Raw genomic sequence first — 21559 nt, forward strand, 5'->3', positions numbered from 1 at the left:
GGAATCACGGTATGTGTGGAGCTGACGCCTGGACTCGAAACCTAATTCTCCAGTTCTAAAGTTGGCAACTCTGGTTGTTAGGCCCCATCTCCTCTCCTAGTCGTTCTCTTTTCTGATTTAGCCATTCTTTGTAATCAATCACGCAAACAACTTCACCTAGGAAGACACCCACCTCCAGCGTCAGAGTCCCATAACAAACATAGATCAGCAAATAATTCAATATAACGTATGTTTCCGTCTTAAACTAGAAAGAAAGGATTGTATATACAATGACCAAATTGCACAATGGGGTGATTCAGGCGATTTACAAATTATATTAACATAACACAATGTGTTAACAGGAAACCTTTGCTCAAATCCGGGCTTCTCCCTGTACAAACAGTTGATCTTATGCAAAACGGTTCAACCGGTTTAACCGGTTTCACCGTAGCTCGTTACCATGACTGTCCAATTAAGAGCACCCTTAAGTAAGTTGGGTCAGAATATGCACCATACGAACCCCCCATTCAGATACTGCTTCACACAATGCATATTTGACCCCGGTATAATAGGAACAATGGCCATATATATTTCAGAACTGACCCGAATCATGGCGCTTGGTTCACTCATGGAAACATCGAAGGGTGTGTGTGCATGTGTGTGTGCGTGCATGTGTGTGTGCGTGTGTGTGTGTGTGTGTGTGTGTGTGTGTGTGTGTGGAAGGGAGGGGGGGTGCAAATAAACGTTCTTAAGTTCATGTTTAAAAAGTTTAGATTAATTAGAAAGTTCAGTTTAAAAAGTCAATCAATGTAGTGATATAATCTTCTGTGCTCATTTGAAACAATAACTAGAGAAACTTCAGTTTTCATTTTAAGAGTGTTTATCATATGTGTACAGGACACGTTTTGCGTGGATTTATGGCTTGTTCACCTCGGGAGGTCATGTTTTACAAATGTGGTGTTGGTGCTTTCATTCACATCTTTGTCTAGGTAATAGTATGTTTACTTCCCTCAGTTCTTTGGAGTTGTGTTTTGCACAGCCGGTTAGGAACTAGCGTAATGTCACCAGGCCAAATGCTATGTTTACACCTGAGTGCTAATGTGCATTTCTTTGGGTTTAGGGTGTATCCATGTTGCCGTGGAGTTGGTGGGGGCAGGGGGGAGGAAGGGTGTTGTGACTTTATAACTCGTGCTACGTATTATAGAAATTCTGATCACACATATGTGGCCAGTGTTTGCTTTGGACATCTGGCTAGCTTTCCATGGCACTGGCTGCCTGGTGGCTTTATATGGTGTAGGCTGTGTCGGATGTCAGGTCCCCCCTCCACCTCCCCACACATAGTGGTCTTACCAGGTCCAGTGCCCCCCTGAAAGTGGCGTCCAGCAGCATGAGCTTCCAGGGCTAGCCGATGGTGTCCGGCAGCGGTGTGTAGATGTAGTAGGAGGCAAGAGCCATGCAGGCTTGCAGTGCAGCGTGGCTGGTCTTCATCCTTGGAGTGCAGCTCTAGCCTGCTAGGCGACGGGCTTCAAAGAGCCTCTCAGGCGCTGTGATACCTGAGGCACTCCCCTAACTGGGATGCCAAGATGCATTGCGGGGAATGCTTAAACCGGTGCTAGCAACAGGCAAATAATCCTCATAGCAGCACCCGGCTCGGGAGCTTCATTCAAGGTTTCCGGACTCGGCTAGCCAATGGGAAACGGAGAGGGAGGATGTCCGGGTGGATGCGCATCACCCCCGCTTCCTTCCCATGATGGATGCTCCTGCAGCCTCCACCGAGGACTGCAACAATGAGCCTCGGAGCATCTGTTCACAGCACCACCTCCTGGACGCTAGACTCAATGCAGGCAAAACTGAAAATAAGCATGAAACGTCCAGGGATGCTCAGCGTTTCCCTTGCAGGAGCCAGCACGATAATTGCTACCATATGGCGCCGCTCGCTCCCGCAAGGGAATTGCCAAACGTGCACGCATTGCCATTCAAAGCAATGCAACGTGTGCACGTTTTTAGGGCAAAAATGGAATCGATTACATGAGGTCCCCTCCTATGCAGACCTAAAAACCAAAGCACAGCCAGATATCAAAAATCAAGAGTGGCGAGAAAAAGGGCTGCTCTGGGGGTCTCGGAGCTCCTCTTCACAGGCAGTCCCACCAACATTTGCAGATCTTGAAAAGAGGTGAGAGGGGGAGGGAACGGGCCGGCTGGGTGGGTGGTCGTTCTGGGATGGAAAAGGGCTGTGCCTCCCTCCATTGGCTTAAGAAGAGGGAAATTACCCCACAAACATCTCCTATTATTAGCTGCTAAGCAACTGAAGGGAGAGAAAAGACCACCCAAGCAGCCACAGCCCTCTCTCCCGCCTGCCTAGGCTCTGCTGCCTCTCTTTCCCTCTGTCTTCAGATCAATATTGGGGGGTGGCGGTAAACTGAGGGCTGATTGAGAGGCTGAGGTGTTGGTGCTCTTCTGGTGTGAGGCAATGCTGTATAACACTATAGGAATTTAGCGTCATAACATTTACGAATAATACACATTCATATCTCCGGCATCCCTCCCACACAGCTGGCACCGCGCAACCCACACACATTGCATATCAGCGCTACACAACACACTCGCACTCAGAACTGCGCAGCACTACACAGCCCGGCACCATCCCAGATGGCACACCACGGAAAACACTGCACAATCACCAGACGCCCACGCACAACTCAATCACACTACACTATCACCATACACGATTACCACACACACACACACATATATATGTATATAATTAACTTGAACTAAGCTTAAACCAGCATCACGCACATCATCACCAACACAGACCACCAGGGCTGCAGAGACTTTTACAAACACACACGCCATGAGCCAAGCACCACATACAAGATTACCACTACACATTGCCAGTATTAGATAAACTGTCACACCACCCAACTACAAGACAACACACATTATGAGCAGCACAAACACATGCGCACACAACACGACAAACACACCAGCAACAATTTATTCACTCCCCCATCACCACAACCAAGTATGCAAACACACCCACTGGTTAACACACAAAGTGCAATACTAGCAGCAGAAGAGTACTTCACCATAGACGCAAACTCAACTACACACGCATGTTACACACGCACATGCTAGTGATTGTTGCGCAGCACCTAAACTATTTAATAAAGGTACGCTTGTGTGTGCGCATTGAAGAAAACCCGTCGGTCATTAAAATGAAAACCGCCGGAAAAGATACACTTGTGTGTGCGCGCGTTGAAGGCAACCCGTCGGGCATTAAAATGAAAACTGCCGGGTGTGTGCTCATTGAAGGAAACCCGTCGGGCATTAAAATGAAACCGTCGGAGAACAAAGCACTGTGAAAGCTAACACTTATTAGCTTGAAACATACAATCCAAAGCAAAACAAATTAATAACGATACGGTTGTGTGTGCACATTTAAAGGAAAACCGCCTGAAAAAAAAGCGCTGTGAAGTAAAGCTTACAGCAAGCGAAATGGCTAGTTGAAGCTGCACCGATAACAAACGCATGCGATGTCTTAAAAAAATAAAGTGCAGCAAGCTTAGGATAAACCTACTGTGTCACGCCGCCTGTAAGAGATCCAATCCCACAGGGCGTGGATAAAAGGAGACAGGATGGCAACAATTAGGGATTGACATGCCTTCAGTGCAATCATTGCACTGCCTTTGGCATCATTTGTGACGCTAAACGACACGCACAAATCAAAACTTAAGGAGGAGCTGGGACGAGGCTTCTGGAATCGTATTGATTCCAAGAAGTCTCGTATGACGAGAGCAGCACATGCGCTGCTTACATCAGGCCGAGACCTAAAAAGGGACAAATGTTTTAACATTGTATTATTCAATTTTTACAACAATAACTTTGATAACAATAATGTTGACAGTGTGGTCACTGTTCAATGTACCCTAATGTGGACAGGGACTCCCTCAATTGGGATTATTCAGTTATTATTGCTGGGCACTTCAATGCCAAGATTGGCTTGCAGTCTTTTATAGTTGATTTCCACTTGTCAAATGCCTCTCCGAGGGGTTTTCCTGTTTTAAAAGATAACTGTGATAAACAGGGAATATTCTTTCTGACTTAATATTTGATAGGAATTTACTGGATGTACATGAGGATGCAACCTCGTCTGGCACTCTCGATGCTTCTTTTGTTGGCAAGGTCAGCTCAACCATTATTGACTACGTTTTTATTACTAATGACCTAGGTAACAATTCATCTTCTTTTGTTAGACCATCTTGTTTTAGTGACCATAATCCTCTACTACTATCTTTCATGTTTTCTTGGCTCAAATTATGTTCTAATGTTATGTGCATTAAGAGGAGGAAGTTATGAAAGTTCGGTAGAGGCTGAAATCGAATTGGGCAAATCCTCTTTCCCTTATAGGAAACCTTAACTTGAGGGATATCTATAATTGTTTAGGTTCAATTCACAACATGGATCTTTCGGTCCTTGTGGCTTTTAATTGTATTTGTGACTCAGTTAACAGCTCACTATCAACAGACACTGATCCTCCTCTGGCCAACATAATAGATGGTTCAATAGTTCATTTTCTCGGACTAATAGCAGACTGAGACAAGCACTAAGACTCCCAAAACATGGAACAGGTAGCTGTGTGTAGATTACAGTACAAAGAGGCTGTTAGACTCAGGAAAAATGAATTAAAGTATAAGGCATAAAATGACGTTCTTGACTCCAGCGTTGACAGGGACACCTGTTCCTTTTGAAATCGTATTAATTTGTTTTTATCCTAGCAAATAATTAAATTTTAGATTTACCTATTTCAGCACATACATGAGTCAAATATTTGTTTCCTTTATGAATTATTGGGATTTTAGCACAAATAGTTTTTAAAAAACTCTTTTTATTCAGATCTTTTACATTTCATAGTAACACGAGTATAATTCTATTTATACTGTTTTGCAGAGTATTTTTTCTTTGCAAACACAGTGCATGTCTTTATCAGAAACATGATTATTCTGGTCTGGTGCAATCATTAAAATCTTTAAAAAAAGACAGATTAGAGAGGGAAAAAAATGAAACGCCTTCGATTCACATCTCAGTCTATTTCGTACTGACTATCTCCTAAATCAATGCAATAATAGGAGCATCTCTTCAGTTATTAGATGGTGACCCAATTTTACAGTGTCAGGGCTGGTGGTTATACTGGTTTGTTCAGGAGATATGTTTTTAATGGGTCCCAAATATCTTTCGGTCTGTACGCTAGTGGGAGTAATTCTGAATATCTTAATGTCTGTTCTTGGAGCCATTCTTTAAACTTAGGAGATCTCCCTCTACCCCATCTACAGGCCACCTTCTGGAATTATATAATCTGAGCCATCCCTTTAAACACCTGTAGCCAGTATTTATTGATAGCAGTGCATTCCCAGGCCAAATGCAGAAAATCTGCTGGTTCTTTTCTACGTCTGACACATTGCCATTTTCTCGTACCTCAGGGTTCGTCCCTGAGCCCAACTCTATTCAACATCTACGTCTCCCCCCTGGCGACTATCGTGGAGGGGCATGGTCTCCGCTTGGTGTCCTACGCCGATGACACGCAGTTGGTCATCTCCCTATCGCGCGCGCCCGGACTTGCGGCAGACATCTTCAGGAACTGCATGAAAGATCTTGCTGCCTGGATGTCTGCAAACTGTTTAAAGTTGAACGGGAGCAAGACCGAGGTGCTCGTGGTGGGGGGTGCACCGTCTGCGTGGTCGTCGGCGTGGTGGCCACCTTGTCTGGGGGAAGTTCCTGCTCCCTGCCGTGAGGCAAGGAACCTTGGCGTGTGGCTGGACAAGGACCTTACTTTCGGTCCACAGGTCGGTCGGGTGGCAGGGATATGCTTCAGTGTTCTGAGAGCCCTTAGGAAAGTATTAGATCTGCTTCCCATCTCTGCTCGTCAGACACTGGTGCATGCCTTGGTCACCTCCCGACTTGATTATGGGAACCTGCTCTATTTGGGGGCCACAGGCAGGGTCATCGGCCGCCTGCAGGTTCTTCAAAATGCGGCAGCGCGGTTGGTCCTCAGACTCCCTAGGAGGTCATCCGCCAAACCAGCCTTACGGGCCCTCCACTGGCTCCCCATTGAGAGGAGAGTGGAGTTTAAGGCCCTTGCCACTTGTCATCGTATCTTGAGCGGCAAAGCACCTTTTCCGCTCCAGAGTCTAGTAACCCATTATGAGCCTGTACGCAGACTTCGGTCCTCGCAGACCGGGCTGTTAAAAGTTCCAAGAATATTTAAAGCTCGTATGGGAGGTAGATCCTTTAGATACCTTGCTCCCAAATGCTGGAATAATCTTCCGCTGGAACTTCGGCTTGAACCCTCCGAAGTCCAGTTTAGGAAAAAACTTAAAACGCACCTTTTCAGCAAATAGCTTGTTTGGGAGGAGGGGGGACAGTCACTCCACTTGTCATAGCGCGGGGACACGCCAGTGGCGTAACCAGGCGCTTAATAAATGCCCATTAATAATAATAATAATAATAAGTGGAATGAGTGCATTTTTATTGGCGTGTAGTATAATCGATGCAGAAATGTATAATAAATTATTCGCAAAAAAGCGGCTAGTCTGTTGGCAGCATTATTCCCATTGTTTGTCCAGCAGATTGACCCCCAGCTCTGTTTCCCATTGTGTGCGAGCTTTTGTCTGTTTTTTTTGTGAAGGAGTTTTGCACCTTATAGTATAAGAGTGAGACTGTGTGTTTGGGTTCTGTAGATTGTAACATGGTATAATAGAAGTAAAATGGATGGCCCGTCGGGGAATGTAGGTGTAGTTGCCCTAACTCTTTGTCTTAATCTCACAGATAAGAATAAGTACATGGGTCTGGGCTCTGTATCGCGAAAGAATTGCTCCTGTGTCCTGAATTTCCCATCAATGTAGAGGTCCCCCATGTTTGTATCCAGAGTCTATCTAACATCTGGCTGCAGCCCTGTTCTTGAGTTACCTTTAGGTCTGGGTGACCGGGGAGAGGCAGCAATGGTGAGTATATCATTGGAGTGTCTGTTTTTTCGGCGATTCGCCGCTTTGCTGTTGTGGTGCACGCCTCTGTGGTGGGGTCTGAATCTCTAATCTTAGGTTTAATTGCTATCATTCCTTTTAGTGGGATTGTATCCATATTTCCCTGTCCAACTGCCAGGTGTGCCATGTACGAGGGAGAGTTTGAATCAATGCACTGCAAAGTGTGCTTTTTCACATAAATAATATAATTCTGGAACCTCAAAACCTCCTTGAACATATGGTTGTGTCATTATCTCCCATTTCAGTCTGGGTTGTTGCCAACTGTATACGTTGTGTCTTCAGAGTAATGAAAAAGGTCCAACCTGGGTTGTAGGGAATGTTGATAAATAGATAAAGTAACTTTGGGAGAATTCTCATTTTTATCAACAATGTTCTACCGGCCAGTGATAAGGGCATGGCCATCCATCTTGTGATGGTGTCTGTTAATGTCGTGAGTAACACTCCATAGTTGGGTCTTATCCTCTGCCCTGTTTTTTGTAATGTTGATGCGTGGATATTTTACTTCTGCTACACACCACTCTATTGGGTGGTGTAGTTTATATGGAGAGATGCATTCAGTCAGGGGGAATATCTGGGATTTCTCCCAGTTTATATGTATCCCTGAGAACTCACCAAAGGTTATGAATTCCCGTAAAATGGGCGTTGAGATTGGTTTGTGGGTTCCTCATATAAAGTGTAACATCATCTGCCTATAAGGAGATTACGGTCTGTCATGTGGGATAATAGATAGCGCGCTCCTGATGATGTTTTCGCAGTTTGGCGGCCAGTGGTTCAATAGTGATCACCAAAAAGGGGCAAGAGAGAGCCCCTTTGTTGTGCACCCCGCAATATAGAGAAGGAGGGGGAACGTACCCCATTTTATGAAGATGCTTACTCTCGGTTGGATATATAATGACTTTACCCCGGAAGCCTGCCAGTATGCCCATTGTTTACCAATTAGGTAATCCCATTCAACGGAGTCGAATGCCTTAGTAGCATCTAGAAAGACTGCTACCGCTGCAAGGTCGGAGTCTATGTCTTGCATAACGGAAAACAGGGTACAGAGGATATAGGACATGGCTCGCCCAGGAATAAAACCTGCCTGCTCCGGAAATACCGGAGCCTTCATAAGGAGGCCTAATCGATTTGACAGAACCTTAGCAAGGATTTTAGCATTGCAGTTGATGAGGAAGAGCAGCTTATGCGATTCACATTTCAGTGCTGATTTTCCTGGGTTAAGCAGTGATGTAATCACTGCTTCCCTCATAGACAGAGGAAGGATACCAGCTTCTCTAGCCTCCTCATCTACCTGTTTGAGAATGGGAACTAGGTGATCTGCATATGTTTTATAAAATTCGGCCAGGAGGCCGTCTAGTCCAGGGGTGCGACCAGAATTCATCTGCATTAACGCTGCACAAATTTCATCCTCTTCCAGAGGAGCAGATAGAAACACTCCTTGTGCACTCCCCAGCCATCCAAGAGCTACATCATCAAAATAAGTTGCTAGTGCAAAAGGATGTTTTCTCTTCGCAGTGTTGTGAATATTTGTACCAGGTCTGCTGTGTCTCTATGTATCTTGCCATTGGAATCTTGAATCTCTAATACATATTTGGAAAAGTGGGGCTTCCGAATTAGTTTTGTCAGTGCTTTACTGGGCCTTTATCCCTCCCCATACCTATGAGCCAAGAAATATTTATTGGCGGCCAGGGAGGAGGAAAGTTTATGTTCGAGCCTTTTTAGTTCTGCTTCGATCTTATCAAGTGTGTTACGTATGTCCCATAGCACCCTAGTTCCTTTGGATATGCAGATCCCCTGCATTGAACATTAGAGGCCTCCCATACAGTGGCTAGTTGTGTGACCGATCCGATGTTACGCTGAAAGTACTCGGTTATCTCCTGCCCTAGTTCCACCCTGAAGGCTGTGTCTAGCAGTGTTGATGTGTTAAGTCGCCAGGCAATATGAGGTATACTAGCCTCAGGGGATGTCAATATCATTCGTACTGGGGAGTGATCTCAATATGTTTGCGCTTGATGTTCTATTTTAATGATCATGGGGCCATCCCTTTAGAGACTATATAGTAATTGAGCCTTGACCATGTTGTGTGCACCAAAGAGTGATAAATACCATCCTTGATTTTCAGGTGAAGGTATAGCCAAGCATCTACAAGATCATGGTCCGCCATAATAACTTGCATTTGATTTTGTGCTGCTGTGTAAAGGTGGTGAGTGGGATGTGACCTGTTGTACTGGGGTTCAAGTGCTGTATTGAAATCTCCTCCCCAAAGTACATATGTAGAGCCAACGGCTAATATTTTTCTCCATAGTGTAGTGAAAAAGGTGGGATCGTCTATGTTTGGCCCACAAACAAATTATTATAGGGACGAAATGTGAGCATAGGCATTCCCATATAATGCAGTATCGACCTTGTTTGTCATGGCTGGCTCCCATTGGACCGTAAGGTGTGTGTTTTTTTTAACAGTATTACTGTTCCCCTAGCATATGTAGAGTAAGATGCAAAGTAACAGTGTTCTGTCTAACGGGATGCAAAGCTAGGAGTGTTGTGTGGGCCAAAATGTGTCTCCTGTAATAGGGCTATTTGAATGTTGTGCCTGTCCAAATAGGCCACAACATTTCTGCATTTGCATGGGTTACCCAGACCCCGGACATTCCAATATCGGAAATGAATTTTTGGAGCATTTATGGGTGTTATCATATATTCAGGAGAAGGGCCCAATAAGCTATGAGGTAGTAGTGTCGCACCACTATCAATGTGTATGTATGCAGCTGTGATATGTGTCGAATTTCAGATTGTACTCTACTTTTCCGTACCCCATCCACCCCCCCCCCCCACCACAACAACAACCCAAACTTGTCGGCATTTAGTCTCCCACCTTTTTCCCAACAAGCCATGGAAATTGGCTCTAACAATTAAAAAACGTGCAGAAAATAGGGAGGATTCTCCTTATGAGTAGCACTACGGGGTAATACAACTCTCCAACCACTCCTTAGCTCAGTGAGCTAGGAGGAGGGTGTCCGGGTGTATTAGAAGACCCAATGATCATTGTCGGCGCACATATTTGCAGAAGCATATAATTGGTCCAACCTTATTATTCTAAGCAGGGTGCTACTGCCTAGGAGTAGGATACGTAATGATGCAAGTAGTTGTGTAGTATTGTATCTTTGATGAGTGTTTCCTGCTAGTCTGTTTTCTCTCTTGTCCCGCTTCACAGCAATCAGGTTTGGTGTTATTCCGATGTTGGTGACATAGAGTGATTGGGCAACCTTTATTGGGGTCAACTCTGACGCCCTCCGTTGGGTAAGTTTCAAAAAGTCTTCTACTTGTTGCGGGTTCACAAAAACCTGTTGTTTCCCCTGATAGGTGACTCTGGGTACATTAAAGCGTAGTCAATCTGTGCATTCCTGAGTGTCTTCTTCGCTGGTAAAAAGCTATTTCCTGCTTCTTGAACTGCGAGTGTGAAATCTGGATATAATGTGAGAGCGTCTCCTTCGAATAGTAGTTGTGACTTCTCCCTGGCCATCCGGAGTCCCATGTCGCGGTCTCAGTAATTCAGCAGACATGCAACAATGGTCCTAGCGATTGCTCCTGGGGGAGGACACGGCCCAGCCAGCGATGCGCTCTTTCTACCACTAGTTGTGGGGAGAAAGCATTAGCTCCAAAAATGGATTACAGTAAGTGTTCAACATAGTCATCTATGCACCCCGTATTGGTGCTCTTGAGCTCGCTCTTGAGCTCCCCTAGGATTCGAATCTTGCGTCTAGAACGTTCTGCTGAATCCTGTTTTTCGCAGCAATGACCTTTAACAGCTTTTCCGTCTGTGTTAGTTGTTCCGTCCTGCCCTCCGAGGTGTCGCTAGTTCAGAAATCCTGTGTTCTGCTTCTGTGAATCTGCTGTCATGTTTTTCGAGTTTATTTGCTATAAGGTCCATGCGGGCTGACATCGAGTCCACTTTAGTTTCTTTGGAAGTAAGACTTTGCTTCATGGTGATTAGGAAAGTTTTCATGTCTTCTTCATGGCTCTGTTGTGTAGGAGCGGGTTGATCCGTCTCTGTTTGCTCCGCATCTTCCTGATGTGTTCACAGTGCCTTGCGAGGCTCAAAGGATAGCTTAGTTTGTTTCCTTTCTGTTCTGCCCATGACTGATCTGCGATGCAGCATTCCCACACTTTTGATGTCCTACCCTAAATTGGGTTTTGATGATTCACAGCGTTGTTGGCTTTAATGAGTCTGTTGGGGTGGAGGTACGAGGTCGTGTACTGTGGGAGTTGTGTATAACATTTTGTTGCTTTCTTATGCACCCTGGAGCCAACCAGTGATCATGTGCTCCCTGCGTTTCACCTCTTGTTAATTATGCATCCTCCCCAGGAGATCGGAGCTGACTGAAATCAGAGAAAAATTGTGAATAACCTTGTGGTGCTTTCTTGCACACCCTTGAAGCCAAGCAGTAATCAAGTGCTCCCTGCGTTCCACCTCTAGTTATTTATGCATCTTCCCCACGAGACAGTGGTTGTGCGAAATCAGAAAAAAATTGGCATCGCGCATGCAGGCCCATTAAGCGCTACTCTGGCAGAACATTGTGTTTTAGTGTCCATGCCCCTGCGCTCAACTTTAGGTGCTCTGTGATGTGGCAGGCATTCAGCAATTGAGGCAGAGTTCGTACCTCTCATGTGTGGGCTGCAGGTACATTTTCGCGGGGCAATTCTTAAGATGCGGGCGCCACTACCCCAAATTCTCAGGAGCCTCCAATACGTACCCATGCAGTCAGCCACATTCAGCTTGCCGACAGCGAAATAGGTGTTTCCGAGCGTGAACAGGTGTTTTTTGAGAATTGCTGACCCCCCCATGCCATCTCTCATCTCGTGGTTACTGCTGCGCTCTTGTGGCTCCCGGGGTGGCTCAGCCGCTGTATGGTGCTGCAGGCTTGATTTATCTGGGGCCTTGTGACATCTCTGCGTATCTCGATGTGCAGCGGCCACACAGAACAGTCCGAGGTTTTATTTCATGATCTCGGTGTCAGCCGCCGCCACCTCTCGGACCACCGGGTGCCCGCCGTGGTGGGCAGTCAAAATATCGAATTTAAAATATCGACCTACATTAATAATAGGCGCCTTGATGCCCGATGGGCTGAGTCAGCGCGTAATAAATCTGTTTTAATTTCATTTCATTTCATTTCATTCATTTCATTATCGAGTTTTTAATGTTGTAGGGACAGAATATCGAAGTCAAGAATATTGTTGACCAGAATATCGATTCCAAGTTAAGTAATATCGATTTTTTAAATATCGAAGTAAGTAATATCAAAGTAAGTAATATTGAAGTAAGTAATATCGTAAGCAAAAATATTGTTGTTAATAATATCGATTGTGTTATGTATTTTAGTATGTATTTTATATGGATGTTAAACTTTTTTTAATGTATTTTTTATAAGTTTTAAAATAAATGTTTAGAAATTAGTAATTTTGTTAAAGTAAATTTTGCTTTTTAGTATCAGAGCGGGTTGTGGGTTTATAGGGGAACAGGGTGGGAAGTAATTTAACTATAATTAATTAATTAATGTGTTTTTATTAATTGTTATTGATGATTAATAAATTGTTGATTATTAATTGGTAATTACTTTGTATTACTTAGTTAATTATATGAAATATAATTAATTTATTAATTATTATTATCTATTGTTATTGTTAATTAATTTATTGTTAATTAATGATTAACTTTTATTAAGTGATTATTGATAAATTAATTATGTGATGTTTTATGTATAGTGGGTTGTGGGTTTATAGGGGACTAGGGAGGGAAATAATTACATTAAATCAATTAATGAGATTGTTTTTATTTATTGGTATTTATTATTAATTAATTGTTAATTACTTAATAATTGGTAATTATGTTTTATCAATTAGTTAATTATATTATTTAAAATTAATTTATTAATAACTATTATTTCTCGCTATTGTTAATTAATGTATTGTTAATTAATTATTAATTTGTGATTACTTATTATTGGGTAATTAATACATATGATTGTTTTTTTATTATATTAATTTATTATTAATTGTATTTTGTATGTGTAGTGTGTTGTGTGTTAAAGGGGGAATAGTGTGGGATGTAATTTATTGTTATTTAAGAAAATATTAATTTAAACGTATTGGTATTTTTTGAAATATTTGTTTGTAAATTAATTATCAATATTTTATTTATAAAAAAAAATATGTAATTGATAAATATATTAATTTAACCCTTACGCTATCCAGCACTTTCCCTTCTGTTGCACTCTCTGGAGTGGGAATAGTCATTTTTACCCCTACGCTATCCAGCTCTTTCCCTACTGTTGCACTTACTGGAGTGGGAATAGTAATTTTTACCCCTACGCTATCCAGCGCTTTCCCTACTGTTGCGCTCTCTGGAGTGGGAATAGTAATTTTTACCCCTACGCTATCCAGCGCTTTCCCTACTGTTGCACTCTCTGGAGTGGGAATAGTAATTTTTACCCCCACACTATCCAACGCTTTCCCTACTGTTGCACTCACTGGAGTGGGAATAGTAATTTTTACCCCTACGCTATCCAGCGCTCTCCCTACTGTTGCACTCTCTGGAGTTGGAATAGTAATTTTTACCCCTACGCTATCCAACACTTTCCCTACTGTTGCAATATGTGGAGTAAGTATATATATTAATTTATATGTAGATGTTTAATAATTTTAAAATTATATGTATTAGTTAATATTTTTTAAATATGTTTTAATGTTTATATCTATAATTTTGTAAATTAGATTTATTTTTTACTTATTTTCACATTATTATTAAAACATAAAAAACTCTATTTTTAACATCGATATTTTTTACAATATTTTTTTACGATATTTTTGTACTTACCTTTATGTACATAGGACTTCGATATTTTTGACGTCGATATTTCTGTGTCGATATTTTTGTAGGTCGATTTTCTGTCTTTCGATATTTTGTCATACAATCGCCTGCCGTGTAGTGCTCTTCATCCATGTTCTTCTGCAGCACCTTAGCCGTGCATCAGGAAGGATTTTGATGGATTTTTCCACCCGGGCCACCGGAGCCTCACTACAGTGCGGCCATCTTGTGTTTGCGCCTCCTAGCACCCCATTTTAGCACAAATTTTACATAGACATTTGTAATGATTGCTGGTTCAAAACATGTTAAATCCAGCATTTTTTCCATTTAGGGCCATCATCTTGAGAAGGTTAAATGTTTTCGCATTTGGGCGTATGTTTTGATAGCATATCTTGCTGAAATGACCTTCGTATTTCCAGTCAAATATTTTTCATACATCTGCTCTCTTGTGTGTAATATAGGCAGGAGGTTTTTTCCACATATGATTACCTCATAGAATACCAAGTGCATTCCTGTTGCCTGCTATGGAGCCAAGGTTTGCAGGTATTTTAACCCTGGCTCTCTAAAAGTTGAAAAGAACAAATGTTGTTGCCAACTTTTATCTGTGCCTGGAAGTTTCCACACATTTCTTGTCACAGAGAACTTGACATTTCCTGTTTGACAGATGGAACCCTGCTCTCTCTGCTCCTGCTATGGATCACCCTCTGTATCAATCCTAATACCATTCTGAACAGATTGATCATTAAATACCTTCATCATTGGAGCCCAATAGTAAATCAAGGTGGTTATCCTACATCAAATTACTTTGAACAGAATTGGGCACACCAGCATTTTTTTTACTCTCCGGAAATGTTAACAAATAAGGAAAGATCTGTGCTAAATCTGTCTTTTATCAATCTAGAAAACATATCAGAGAGCTTTTAGAGTTATCTAAAGCGTTTGTCAAATTATTTATATTAGTTAAAACAACAATTTAATTGGAACCTTATCTTTTTAAAGTACATGAACAGTGGGATCATTATCTGTTAACTCGATTGAGGATGAGCCTCATTCAATATTACATGTTATTTTCTAAAAGCTGAAAGACACATGACAGCAATATATTTTGTCCCTGTGATATTTCTCTTTGCAGTGTACTATGCATGTCATGTTTTGCGAATTTTATTTATTTCCCCATCAGAAATTCGAAGTTTCTTGTACCTGTTTTTAAGCAAGTGAATTGTGCACAATGTAGGCCAGCTCTTCTGTTTTTCACAGCTGCTCAATACCCCACTATCATGTATTAGTGTCAGTCGCTTTTTTCTGCCACTATTAAGATTCGTATGAGCAGCGATTTGTAAAACTTACTGTACATTTTTTCTATCGGTTTTTGTTTTATTAATGTTTTATGTGAGAGTTTTTAGTGCTTTTATGGTTTGCATTTTAAACCAAATAAAGGTAAATTGAATTATAGCATGATATCAAGAGGAGCTGATTGTGGACGGGACTGCCTTTATTGCCTTTATTGATCCTGGCGTAGGGTTCATCTGACTCACTAAGCAGCGGCACTGAAGAAATCTCTGTACTGCCAAACAAGGCAGTGCAGTCTTCATAATTTCCTCTGTTGAAGTTACCACAGCACCTGAACCTGTATACCCGGGTGGTAGGCCCAACCGAAGCCTGTGTAAACATTTACTTGTGGCACCGGTGCCCCACAATTGCACATCGTTACCACGGCTCTAATGATACTTATGCAACACCTATCACACCAACTTCAAACATTCAATAACACAATGTCATAGATTAGATTCACAAGATCAAATTCAGATTGAGTGAGTTTATGGTTCTTTTAATCCACAAAGCTTTCTTCAAGTCCAGCCTTGAAATCTGAATTTGATCTTGTGAATCTAATCTATGACATTGTGTTATTGAATGTTTGAAGTTGGTGTGATAGGTGTTGCATAAGTATCATTAGATCTACGGATCATTGGTGGGTTAGGATGATGACCCATACCTAGGCACCCAACAACCTAGATAAACAGTGCGACAAATACTGATATTGCCAATATTTGGTGTAGCGCCACTACCATCCAGGCTTATCATCCCCTCCTTTATTTTCTCATCGTTACCACGGCATTGGGCAAAGTGTGTGTTTGGGTTAGGACCAGTCCTGTTGACCAAGTGATCTGAGAGGTGCCCCGGGGGTGCCTTTTAAAGAATTGAGGTTGTCACCTTGAGGCACTGTGTGCCAAAGATAGTATTTGGTGACTTCCGCTCTGAGGAACAATCACCTGTGGTCATCTTATTGTCTTGCTCAAGAAGAAGCACCAGAAACTCACTGGATTGCCGGAGTGAGCCATGCCATGAGCAGAGATCTACTGCCAGCTCCCCGAAAAGGCCACTGGCAAAAGCCTCCACTCCTACTGCAACCCCCTGAGTGATGCACTGCATGACCAGCTGCTGCCTAATTAACCTAAAGACTGCTGTGTGCCATCTGGATGCTTCCTGCTACCGGTGAAGGCTGGCTGCTGCTGGAGGGATGAACGTAATATAGCACTGGTTTTACAAACTGGGTGTGAGACTAAAAGGGCCTGGACCTGAAAGACTGAGTGCTAAGTCCAAGAGAAAGAGAGAGCTGTAGTGCCTCAAACTTAGTACCGGGTGGGGTGAATTCACAGAAGGCAGGGGGACACGAGGGACAGGTTAGGAGTAGATGAGCTAGCCGGAAAAGGAGGCTGGAAGCATTAAGATTCATGCCTGTAAATCAGATATCTTCGAATTACTGTATGTGTAGTATACTTCTGTGTTTTCTGTGTAATAAAGTACTTGACATTGATCTTATTGCGCTGCAGGTGGAGGTGTTGATTACCAAGCCTGACTTTCCCCACACTAACCTCCCTAAGAGGCCCTGTGACTGATCACTCTCACTACCACTGAGAGTCAAATGGTTGTACTTGGCTTAATTTGCAGAGCCATAGTAAAGCGGATCCTGGGACATCAGTATCAAAAGGGCTCATCCCCCACATTTGCCCCAGTAGCTCCGGCCTGCCCTCCTGCCCTACAGATCCTGAACATGGTCTGACATTCGCCTTTTGAATACCCAGCTTCAGCTCTTCCCTGGTACTAGCTAGCCTCAACCAGAACGGTTTGCTCACAGGTGCTCGTTTCCTGCTCAGAGGGGCCTGGGTGCCAGAACAAATATTGCTGAGCAACAATTAAGGGACCTCTGACATTGTCTTGCAGTGCTGGATGGATTGTGTGCCAGCCACAATAGCTTGTACAGTTCCTGCAAGATCTTGGTGTCTGCCCCTCTGCCTTTTGATTCTCCCACTGTTTTCACCGGTGGATCAGACAGGTGTCTGCAATCCTTCTGTCCTGGGATCTGTCTCACACAACTTTGGAACTAATTTCCTGTAGCAAGGACCCTCGTGTCCTGAGATTGATTTGAAAGGACCGTCAAAAGCTAATCTTAAACCAGGGAATAAGTCTACCTTCCTTTTTATGTTGAGACTGCGTGCATGCGCTGTCTGCAAGACCTGCTGTCATCAATAAAATTACTCTATTCCCACCTCCTGCTTACCGTTGGTTCATTCCAGTGTCACTCTTGTTTGCAGCCTCCTGTCTTGTTCCCGCAGCAGATCCCTCACTTCCGTTCACAGTTGAGGAGTACTGGTAAAGTACAATGTACTTAAGCTTGCCATCTGTATGTCCTATTTGGGAGCACTTTGTTTTCTCATGCTTTGGCCCTTCGCTGCTTGTTTTACCATCCGCTTCCTTCACTACTTGTTTTCATAGCGCTGATCACATTAAGTCGAAGTCAGAGCACTTTACATTCCAGAAAGGCAATCAGATCACTCTGCTTCAATATACAAAGACAGACGTGAGCCTTCGGGGTTCATTTAGAAAGTGAGCTGTACACATACTACTTGTCGTAGGGAGAAGGCAGAGATGGTAGGCAGTAACAATGTACTGAGTACTGGGGAGAGGGTAGATGTTAGGCCTGTTACTGAATGTCGCCCGAGAAAGACCAATTCAGAAGGTTCTGCCTGTTTAATCTCCACTCCACCCCTCCCGTGTATGTCTTCCCTACTGCACTGCTCATCCCTGTGACATTTCAGTGCTCAGATCAAGTGACCTGTGGTGTACACCTCATGCTGAAGACACTTGGGCTATTCTTAAGGCCACAGGTCATTTTGTGGCCAACCTATCTCACTTTTAGGCCCTTTCCTGCAAGAGTCTAAACAATGCCACGTACCACACAGCAGAATCTGATGCTCTCCTGGAGGTTGTCTATCCACCGGTACGGACGTCACCCAGGGCACCAGAGGTCAGGGTCTCCCTGTTCCCTCAACTCTGAGCTAAAGGCCCCGATAGCAGAAGATTTTCTGGCAGGACAGGCCACCTCTGTCCCAGAAACACTTGCCCACTGTGGCTGGCTCCACCCAGCTGGTGACTGCTCCCTGCTGCAGTTTGTCACAACACATACTATCCTTGCCCAGCTGCTCCAGCATTAGGCGCTGATAACGTTACCACAGCATAGAGGAAGGCATTTTCAAAGGCGGCCTGCAGAGCCTGCCTTAGAGCAGGTGTCACACCACCCTATGCTTACGATCCTTACTTCCACTCACGGAGCTCTGCACAGGTAGCACATCATACATGAAGAAGCACCTACCAGTCTATTGGATAGCAGGCATGTAATGCCTCTCTGCGTGTATCCGTGCCAGATGTCCCTCTTTCTGTAAGCGAAGAGGTGGAACCATCTCTTTGAGGGCTCCAATAGGTTGGGTCACTCTCTGGTGCTCAGAAAATTAATAAAAGCGCCACCTCACTAGTTTTTATTTTAATCCAGGAAGATGGTTTAGTGAGTTAAGTGCCTGCCACTGGCCTCTCGGCTTTTCTTCAGCGCATACATTCGAAACTGAGCAAAAGCCATCTCAAGCTTCAGCCTCTTCAAGACAGTACATGGAATACCATGAAGTCGGGTAAGAATAACAGCCTTCTTTACAGCGCTGGGAAGTGGCAAAAATGCAATAGGTAGCTCTATAGACAACGCCTATTCTTAGACTTTTCCATTATCTGCCGCTCATCCAGTGCTCAGAAGCTCTTTTGTTTGTCTGCCATGCTTAGAATGGAAAAGCTCTGCGGTTCCCCCAAACACCCATTTGCCATCACTACAGTACTGGACTTGGGCTGGTCCTTTTTTCCCTGACAACATTAACTATACAACTCCAATCCATACAACCCACACCACACAACATAATTGGAATCCACATAATACCACTCAACACTACATAATTCAACTGCAGCTAATTACACACTACTCAATACCACATAAATACACCCAACACAAATCCACTCTATTCCACATAACAATCCACATAAAAACACTCCACACCATGCCACATAATTCCACTCAACATAGTGTTACCCTGTGCCACACAATTCAACTCCACACAAATCCATTCCACACCAAATAATTAAAAAACAGACATCATTATTCCACCCCACAACACAATTCTACCCCACAACATATAATTCCAATTTACTACACATAATTCAACATCATACCAACAAATTAAACTCCACTACATAAGACTCCACAACACAAAATACGAGTCATCATAATTACCCTTCATTACACACAATCCCACTCCACATAATTCCAATACACTCAAAAACATATAGCTACATTCCACATAATACAACTGCACACCCTGCCACATAATTTCACTATACAAATCCACTCTACTTCACACAAATTCCATGCCACATAATGCCATAACTAACAATTCCAATCCAACCCACATAATTCTCCTATACACCACATACACTCCATTCCATAAAATATAGGTAAAAGACATTTACATTTACAGTGCCAATATCTCTAACACTTTCTTTTTTTTAACACACAGATCTGAAGTTTAGCTCCTACCTAGTCTTCTTTTTCGTCACCAAACAGATAAAGCTATCCACACAGATCCACTCCACACAATTCAACTTCACCACAATCCACACCACATAATTCGACACCAAAACACATAATACAATTCTGTTGCTAGATTGTCCCAGCAACTGCAAGGGTCGGGGAAAAAAGCATGAGATCAATCATGTTAGCTTTTCTGTATTCTATTGCAATTGTTCATCATTCCTAATGTAGTCAACATGCTACTTTAATTCAAGTAGGGTCTGGTATAAGTTGTTATTCATTCTTGACTGTGTGCTACTGTTGTCTTGCTTGCATCTTGAGAACTACTTATGTGTGATGAGGTTCCTTATTGATTAAGGCTGGCTTGCCCCATAGACCAAATGACCATGGTCACAACCAGCCATTCCTCATAATTCGAACATATTCTTCATGGTGAAAGTGTGCTAGCCTCTTAATGTGGGGGCATGTATGTCAAGTTTTTGGGATGTGTTGAATTCTTGATGGTTGTTCTGTGAGTAACCGGCAGAGACTATTAGTGCTTTAGTAAGCAAAGCACACCCTATTCTTCAACTGAAGTAAGGCCTACAAACACATTTAATGCAGTTCTCAAATGACTCCCCATCCTAAAGTTAGATTCATTATGCTTGCTTTCTACTCTTGTGACTTATGGTCACTTTAATGTATGTGAGGATAGTCGTGAACATCTTCAGAAAATGATAAAAGCTAAATGACATTTTGAAGATATTGACATTTTGTGATAATCATTTTCTTTCTTTGACTAGGACCCAGTTTTGTTTTCGGGAACCTTACAAATGAACCTGGATCCACTTGGAAAGCATTCTGATGCAGAACTCTGGGAAGCTTTGCAAATGTGTCACTTAAACACCTTTGTTCAGTCGCTCCCTTTGAGACTCAATCATGAGATATCAGAAGGAGGGGAAAACCTCAGGTAAAAGTTTATTCATAAGAATGGCTAAAAGTTGTGTGTATCAAAATGAATTACTTATGATGACCAGAGAACCCTGTGTAAGATGACACCAGAATCGATCATCAGCGGTAGCTTTGTAAAAGATAAATTAGAGGTTCATAAAAAGACAATGCAGATATTACAGGATCTATGGATCAAATCATGCAGACAATACAATGCTGAGCCGACAGTTAGTGTGAAAACTAAATACACTAGGGCACAGATTTAACAAAGTATAGCTATGCCATTGCATCACGCAAGGTGATGCAAGGGCAACGTGTACCGTAAGGTAGATTTACTATGCCACGCAAAGCCGCCTTGTGAGCCCCTCTTTGGCTTTGTAAATCTAGAATAATGCAAGGTAGTGCATGCAAGTCACTGCCTTGCGTTACTCTGCATCGGGAAAGAGGAAAACGCCTCTAAGGATTGTTTTTGTGCAGGAAGGTGTCCCTTGCATCATGGCACAAGGGTGCCTGCATTGGCACTAGGTAGCACAAAGAGCACCAGAGTAGATGTAGAAATCAGAAATGCACCGTATGTTAGTGAATATGCTGCATTCCTGCTCTCTCCATTTGTCGCAACCCAGCAAGTTGTCTTGTTGCATTGTTTTGCGTCTAATATTGATAAAACTGCCCCTAGATCACAAGAGGAGCTGGAGATGCATCACTAAATTCTGTAACTAAGCTAACTAAAGTTACATATTTTATATCACAGTAACCTTAATCTGATTACACTGATATTGACTCAAAGGTATGCATTAATGCACGAACCTGCACAAAATAGCTGCTAGCTTTACTTGTAGGAGGCAA

At 42.9% G+C, this 21559-nt stretch overlaps 1 protein-coding gene across 1 annotated transcript in view; it reads left to right on the forward strand.

Annotated features, from left to right (window-relative positions):
- The window catches only part of LOC144773378 (ATP-binding cassette sub-family C member 2-like), a 560817-nt gene that overhangs the window by 435888 nt on the left and 103370 nt on the right, over positions 1-21559 (forward strand). The window contains exon 26 of the mRNA XM_078658348.1: positions 20566-20732. Within this exon, the coding sequence (XP_078514474.1) occupies positions 20566-20732 (167 nt within the window). The remainder of the gene's footprint in view (positions 1-20565; positions 20733-21559) is intronic.

The sequence above is a fragment of the Lissotriton helveticus genome, chromosome 8 (assembly GCF_964261635.1).
Source record: "Lissotriton helveticus chromosome 8, aLisHel1.1, whole genome shotgun sequence".
In the NCBI taxonomy this organism is placed as follows: Eukaryota; Metazoa; Chordata; class Amphibia; order Caudata; family Salamandridae; genus Lissotriton; species Lissotriton helveticus.